The 8,206-nt window shown below is 39.7% G+C and overlaps 1 protein-coding gene across 1 annotated transcript; it reads left to right on the top strand.

Moving 5' to 3' along the window:
* The first annotated feature begins 2,166 nt into the window (after window positions 1-2,166).
* On the top strand, window positions 2,167-4,918 carry marcksb (myristoylated alanine-rich protein kinase C substrate b). Its single transcript, XM_028566070.1, has 2 exons — window positions 2,167-2,573; window positions 3,604-4,918. The coding sequence occupies exons 1-2, from the start codon at window positions 2,478-2,480 to the stop codon at window positions 4,177-4,179; spliced, it is 672 nt and encodes a 223-aa protein (XP_028421871.1). The 5' UTR covers window positions 2,167-2,477; the 3' UTR covers window positions 4,180-4,918.
* Window positions 4,919-8,206: the final 3,288 nt, after the last annotated feature.

Here is an 8,206-nt window from a genome sequence, read left to right as displayed (position 1 = left end):
TATTGACTTAAAATAAAATGTCAGAAAATAGTTAAAACATGTCCGTCACAGTTTCCTAGAGTACAAGGTCATGTCATGTCCGACCAACAGTCGAAACACAATATTCATTGATATAAAACATGAAAAAAACAAAACAAAACAAGTATACGTTTTCACTTTTACTTGACGACTTAAACTTGTTGGTTATTAATTTTCTGTCAATCGACTTATCTAGCATTTGACTGTTCCAGCTCAAGACCATTCAGCTTTTTAAACAGTTTGGTCTTTTTTTGTGTAACGTGAAACATATGAGGGAAATTGAATTGTTCTGTATCTTGGGTGGTGTTTCTAATACAGTTCCAAAGTATTTACTAAAAATCTCATTGTAAATGACAAGAAAAAAATTATTAATGTTTTTGTCAAATGTCAAATTTTTTATTTATGGGTTTTAGACATGGCTGTTGCCCATAAAAAGAGATGTGTAATAAAAAATATCTCTTGTTAAAAATGTATAATGTAAATGTGTTAACCATTTTATAACAAAGTTAGGCTGTATATGTAAGTGGACATCTCAACTGTTTGGTAGATGCTCACAATTAAAAAGGTGTGGTGAATTAAAAAATCAATAATTGATTTTTGTTGTTAGTACCCAAAGAAACTTTTCCATTGCTCCAATGTTTTTTTTCTGGATGCGACTATTAAAAGGGTTAAATTCGACATGATATACAGTTTAATGGAAAACTTTGTTTAAGATTTTGTGTTGATTTGTGCCTTTTTCATCTTGCTGAGACACACACACACACACACACACACACAGACACGACACAGTATCTTCCTGACAGGTGAAGTCATTATGTCTGAATGTCTGGGCTGCATGGTGCTGTTAAGACCACTTCATGCCCTTCTGGCTTTGTCCCCTGGTTTACATATTCATGGCAACTCACCATAATAATTACAGCTTTGCATGTAATCAGAATATCACAACAATGAGCATGGCCCAGTTAGCCTGATGAAGGGAGGGTGGGTGAAAGAAGTCACCCTAATCCTCAAACTGGTGTCTGCTCTGTTTTGAACTCACTCTCACCCTACTTCTCCATAACCAGGAGTCATGATCGCTAAAACCCTCGACGTGCAGCCTTTTCCTTGGAGCCATTTTGGACTGGTAACCATGGAGATGTGGGTCATGCAGGAATGGCAGAGAAAGGAGACTTGTGGCTGGTGGTGGAGTCAGAGCACTGCAGGCTGCTGGAGCAGAGAGGGCCATAAACTCTCATTATATCTGGGTCACTGGGATGCTCCAGCTGCAGCAAGCAGACAAGACCCTATTATGCAAGAAGAGGGATAAGGGAAGTTGTGGATACAGTTGTGAGCTTATAGTTACAGGAGATGTCTGTTTACTGAGTGAGGCATATGTCAGGAGGGCGATAGAACACGAGACCAGCTGGGCAGTGCTTTCTCAGCTCAGCTGTCCAAAACATGCTGTTGTTTTGGCCCTTGCATATCAATTTAAAAGTCCATACAAGGCCATATTTGTCGCAGCTTTGTATATCCAGAAATAACTAAATTACGTAAAAAAAATATGAGCAATGTTTTACAATCTAATCACAAAATATTAAATAATGTTGTAGGTTATATTATTGCATATTATACTGTACATTATTGTATAAGTAGGCCTTTTTTTCTTTTTTTTTTAAAAAGCTCTTGTGCTGTATAAATCATTGAAATGGAAAATGTAAATTCTCAAATTTTTCCGTTGCTTTTGCACAAAGTTGCTTTTGTAATGTTGAATATTATGTAGAGAAAGAAAGATATTTGAAAATATTTGCCAGTGGAGACAATTGATATTTTTAAACTGAACGTCGACCTGTCCTGTTAAAACAAATCTTGGCCCTTTTTGTTTATTTTAGTATGGGATTATCAAATATTTCTGGGACATTCCCTCATTGGAATCAGCGTCTAGTTAAATCTGCTAGACACTGTAAAGCTCTATACAATCTCAGTCGTTGTTTCAGTCAAAATAAAATCACGTTTCTGCACTCTAAAATGGATATAAAACAAGTTATTGCCCATGTTGTTGTGTCTCTGCTATTGTTGTCCATGGCCCCCACTCCATGATCCCCCCCATCCCCCTGCCCCCCACTCGTTGGATTTCGGACTTGTGATTGGTGGAGATGGGTTGGCTGTGTCGTCATAGCCTCATTGCCCATTCATCGGTGGACTTGGGCGTTGTACTCCGCATCTCATTTGCGGCTGGGCCAATTTCTCCGTTTACAAACTCCGCTCGAGAAAAAAATTGAAAGAATTCGCGTTTCTTTTGCATCTTTGCCACAGTTTTGCAAGGTCTCACACGTCCATTTGCGGTCATTTCGGTTTCGGCCTGATTCATCGGTTTCGGTTGGAAAAGGAGGTGTCGGCGCTCGACTTGAATTTTTGGGAAAGACGCTTGCGGTCTTTGTTCATTCATTTGATCGGTTGGGTTTCTTTGTTGCACCAAAAGCATGGGAGCACAAATTTCCAAAACCGCTGGAAAAGAGGAAGCTGCGGTAGAAAAGCCAGCAGAAGGTGCAGCTGTTGCAGCAAAGACAAATGGACAGGTAAATTCCATTTTAGTTGTTATAAGTCTGCTCAAGCGGTATTTGTCTCGTTTTAGCAATGTGTTGCGTCAATGGCGTGCTCCATGTTCCCTGTAGCGCAACCCCACGCTCACCGGCATTCAGGGAAAGTGGCCACATGTATCCATTTTCACCGGCGAGTGCATTGTTACAATTGTATCTTTTTTACAACGCAACATTGTTTATAAAGGATGCATTTTATTTTTGAAATGCTTTAATTTGATACAGGCGTATTTTAATCTTTTGAATATGAATATCAGGCTGCACAACTAATCTGCTTCATGTTTAGTTTATTAAATAATATTTAACAATTAATTTAACATTTGGCATTTTTGATTTATTATATACATTACTTTGAGGCTTTAGCTTCCTTTTTTAAAATTGCGGCTGTTTTTAATTCATTTGGTTGAAATGTGTGTAGCGGGGGGTTTTGTGGCCGCTCTCACTGTGGCATGGCCATTTTAAAAAAAAAAAAAAGATACCACGCCTTTGTTGCCAGATTTCAAGAAAGGAGCCACGTTTTTGTTCAAACGCAACCCACAAAATCAACCCCTGCTTTTAAAAAAGCAGGGTGTGATGAGGGCAGTGTATTACAATTAAAATAAAACGCATTGTTTGACTACACAGGTAATCAAAAGAAGGGGAAAAATCCCCAAATTCCTATGTTGTATCCATTGGCTCCACACTGAATGGCACCTAGCGGATCCCAGCGGTACTGCAGTCTAACATACTATAGCCTACCATGAAAGCCACATATCTGTCGTCACTCTCCTAGTAACAGATGTTGCTGCAGTTTTAGGGCAATTTTCCTACTGGTTACTACCAGTCATTGCATTTGATTAAATTCCACAGCACGCCAGATTTTGCAGGAGGTAGTCTTTGTACACACATGTTCATATGTTGTCTAGTGTCCGCTGCAGATGCATGATTACAGATCAACAAAGTCTTAACTGCTTTTTCACTTAAACGCCATGGGGATTTGCATGTTGAAGAATTACTTTTTTCTTTTCAGGAGAATGGCCACGCCAAGACCAATGGGGATGCCTCTCCAGCTGCAGAGGAGGCCAACAGAGCTGATGTTCAGGCCAACGGCAGCACTCCCACTGAGGAGGCGCCGAAAGAAGAAGGCGAGAAAGTAGAGGTTGTTGAGGCCACTGGCGAGAAGGAGCCCGCCGCCACAAACGGAGAGGCTTCTGCCAAGCCGGAGGAAGGCACTCCATCCAGCAGCGAGGACGGCAAGCAGAAGAAGAAGCGTTTCTCCTTCAAGAAACCCTCCTTTAAGCTCAGCGGCTTCTCATTTAAGAAGACCAAGAAAGAGTCTGAGGAGGCAGTAGAGGAGGAAGAAGGAGCAGCTGCAGAACCAGCCGAGGGAGAGAAGGCGGCATCAGAGGAAGCAGCCACTGAGGAGGCCAAACCAGCTGAGGCTGCTGAGGAGGGAGCCAAGGAGGCTGAAGCTGAGGAGCCAAAGGCTGAGGAAGAGGTGAAGGCAGAAGAACCAGCAGTGGCAGAAGGAGCAGAGGAGAAACCCGCTGAAGCTTCACCTACTGAACCAGAGACGGCAGCCAGTCCAGAGGCAACGGCTGAGTAATCCTGCTGAACCAGACACCGGAATGAAGGAGGCGACGGAGCCCATCTGATGGAATGCGAGGACTTGTCTAAAACCAGGGATTTGTTTTGTTCATTTTTTTTATTGGTGTTTGTTTACTATTCTGCAACCATCTCATCCATAATGACTGCAAGGTCCTTGGCAGTGATGGGCAGGAGGTGTACTGGAGAGTGTGCCACTTCCTCACTGCTCATTGGTGCTTGCATGTGTGACGTTGGGTGAGTGTGACCGTGCGAATGTGAGTGTGAATGTTTTTTTTTCTACATGAAACCATGACTGTGTTGACACGTTGCTGAATTTGACATATTTTATCAAAGTATTTGGTGCTGGGCAATTGGATGTAGCAGCTAAAGCTGTGTCTGCAAGATTTGACACATTGTGATATTTAAAGGGAAAGTCCTGAACCAAGTCTTAAATGTTGTCTTTGCAGTGCACAGTTGTTTACAACTCTTAAACTCGACGCTCCTGTGGACACAACCATTCCTGAATGAAGTAGATTTAGTTAACTGTCAAAACGCTAGGTGCTCATCACTTCCCATTAGATTCCACCATTTCAAAACTCTGTAGTAATGCACGTTGTATAGACTTTGATATTACTGGTTTTATGACTGAGATGTACCTAAATGACTAAGTTTTTAACAGATTACCCATTGTAAATGAAGTTTTTCTTGTTTTTCACCATTTGTAAGATTGAATAAAATTGGGAGATGTTTTAAGCAAATTTTGCATTAAGCTGTGATGACTACGTGAAATCTACACAAGAAAGCACACACGTTCAGGGTTTTGGGTGCAATCCATAAACGGGTCTTTTTTTTATATATATATATATATATATATATATATATATATATATATATATATATATATATATATATATATATATATATATATATATATAATATATATAAAAAAAAATGAGGCTTCACCTTATTCAATATGGAATGTAACATTGCCTACAAACTTCACTGATAAAGGTATGAAGTGGCACACTGACGTCCATTTATTTGTTTAGCATTAAATACCAATCTGTTAACCCAGGTTGTGTGACTTCGATCAGCTACTGGAGGAAAGAATGCACACATCGAGTCTTTGCTTTACAGCACCCTCATGTGGTGCACTATAGGAAAAATGAGTGGGGAAGTTTCACTCACTAGCATTTTTTAAATCTATTGGGAATCTCATAATACTTAGAATTAAGATGGCACAACATCTCACCTTTGGAGGAAAAACAATCAATTGGAGCACAGTTCAATTCTTCAGCAGATTGTCATATTAATCACAGCAGAAGATAACATTCTACACATCCTCTAACGTGGAGAAAGGCAGCTTTTTGTAGAGAAAATACATTTAGACAAAAACAAATCTCATTCCAATCAAGTTAAGTCATTGAATCGAAGCAGAAGCAATGACACTGCAGTCGGTATGTGATCATAACAAGCATCTTTCTTTCTCTAATCCAGCCTAACTGGCAAAGAGAGAAATTGAGATGTGCTCACTGCCTGCAGTATTTTTAGGAAATGACTTTTTTTGAGGAACAGCAACAACATAATTATGTGATGGGATTCGAGGTAAGTTTTTAGCCGCTGGCTTTGCACCATAAATCATAGTGTTTAAAACAAACAAAATTCAGCATCTAGATTTTAAGTATCTACAGCAAACAACTGCAGCACATACCTAACTGATGCCCGCGCTAACCATCGACATGTTGGGATTCCTTCTACCAAAGCCCATAAAAACACCAGAATCTTTTTAAGATTAGACAATTGCTAAAAGCTTCTCCAGGGTGTTTTTAGTCACCCACATCTCCACCCATGCTCATTTTCAAACCCTCTATTTCCTTAGCACCCAGTTTAACCCAGTGTACTGCAGCTTTGGCAACCGCAAGAAGGGTGTGTTTTACAAATAATATTTCTATTTCTGCTTCCTGGTCTGTGTGTCCATATTGGTCTGGATTTGCCACCCGTTTTGGCCCCCAGTGTGCCTCACATGCAGTATCCCAAAGTGCCACACACCACTCTTCATCTTCCTCAAAGTGTCTTCAGGTTCTTCTTTCCTTTGTTAGCTTCTTCCTAGACAAATGGATGCACATGAGTTTAGATACATAGGCTACAAATAAATACAGACAGGTGAGCCTGCTAAAAAACTAAAATATATTTTTGAGTGCAACAGATAATTTTGGAGTGTGGCTTGTGGAGTCAACCAGAGGCATTGCTCCATCTGTGTTCCTGTCTGTCCCACCTCGTGCACCAACCGCAACCCATCTGTGAATGGCGGTCCCATCAGATGGCAATCCCCGGCGGTTTCCTTCAACTAGCTTCCTCTTTCTTCTGTCCCTCAGGGCCCCTCACCTAACCACCGCCTCGCTCTCTCTCCCAAGGAAGATCAAACAGCCGCTGCCCTGCCACAGTACCATCCCTGTCCACTATCCCACATGCTAACTATTTTCAGCACACCCATATTCAGACTTGCACGGTAGAGTAGCATTTGTAAACTTTGGCTCCTAAGCAGGCAACCAGTGGCCATCATGTGGGGAGAAATTCATACATACTACTCATATTAGCAGCATACACACATTTAATAGGTGGTTTAATAGCACACTACAGTATAATGTAGTTTTAGTGTTTATTACTGTACAGTATTTGTCAGAATTATAACTTTTCTGTGAAGATATTATATTGTTACAACTGTGTTTCACTATACCGACATCCACTTATAGGTGCCTACTGGAGGTTATAGTTCATGACATATTGGATAAATTGCATAAATTGGATCTTACAACTGCATCACAGTGTTATCAAGTATTAATTCAATGTTCGTGAGCAATCCCTACCAGCCCAAAGGGGCATTATTCTATATGTCATGTTGTTTTATATATATATATATATATATATATATATATATATATATATATATATATATATATATGCAGTGTAGAGACTTATCTTTTTTCCATACGGGAGCGGAGCATCTGCGGCATTTCAAGGAGGCCTCTTTTGCAATTGTAGGCCTTATGTAAAACAACAACCACAACAACAACAACCACAACAACTTGCTTTATAGAAGCTTACTTTTTTTTTGCCTGGAAGTTGAAAGCTTCCTCTTTCCAACAAGTGCTCCCTTAAGATCAAAGGCCTTTCAGAATCTCGGTAACACTGCCTTGAACTGCTGTGTCTTCTTGGAACATTTGTACAATAAATTAAAAATGATAAATCAAAACTTAAACGGTTATATATACATTTTTCAGAATGAAATTGGATGTTGTTCGTTGCCATTTTGACTCCCAGAATGCAGTAGAGTTGGTATGTCGACCAAACAGAGAATTTCTATAGATCTCCAAATGCACTAGCAGTAATAGTCTATGGGTTCTATAACATATGGGTCCTATAATTATTATTATAGTATAATACATCCATGGATGTAACCCAGCGCCATTGCTGATGTACATCCATATCCTGTCAAATCTATAGCCACCCAAAATGTGTTACTTTGCTGTAACATATACTACACGTGGAACAAAGTTGAAATAATGATATAACAGTGTAAATGTAAAACAAATTGTGTATATTCTCATTTGCACATTTTGAAAGTATTGTAAGGCATGCGCCCAGGGCACATTGAGCATGAATGTATAGTTTTGATTGCATTTAGACATATTTTATGTAATTATTGACAGGGAAATTGACAGGAAGTTATGTTAGGATAAAGGCAGCTTGATCAGCGAATAGATAACCAAAACCTGATACAAGCAGGAGGGCCTTGTATGTGTATATTCTTATAATAAATCCATGGTGTATGTAGGCAGAGCTGCCAGTCATTAAGGCAGCCTTAGATGTGTAAATGAGTGTGATTTGGCCTCCTGATGTCTTATAACAGACAGGAAATGCATTGGAGATGGCACAACTAACTTTTTGGATAGAGGCGTATTGAGTTTTCTTGGAACAAATCTACAGTTTTTTATTTGTGTCAGTTAGAGTGATTGTTTTTGTTTCTCCTGATTGCCAACGTCAAA

This window comes from Perca flavescens, chromosome 20 (assembly GCF_004354835.1).
Source record: "Perca flavescens isolate YP-PL-M2 chromosome 20, PFLA_1.0, whole genome shotgun sequence".
Classification (NCBI taxonomy): Eukaryota; Metazoa; Chordata; class Actinopteri; order Perciformes; family Percidae; genus Perca; species Perca flavescens.
This window is presented reverse-complemented; position numbering and strand designations above follow the sequence as displayed.

Excerpts from the sequence above, each read along its gene's own strand:
- marcksb (XM_028566070.1), top strand. The coding sequence starts at position 2,478 with ATGGGAGCACAAATTTCCAAAACCGCTGGAAAAGAGGAAGCTGCGGTA. Across the intron at positions 2,574-3,603 it reads CAGCAAAGACAAATGGACAG|GAGAATGGCCACGCCAAGAC; the intron begins GTAAATTCCATT and ends TTTTCTTTTCAG.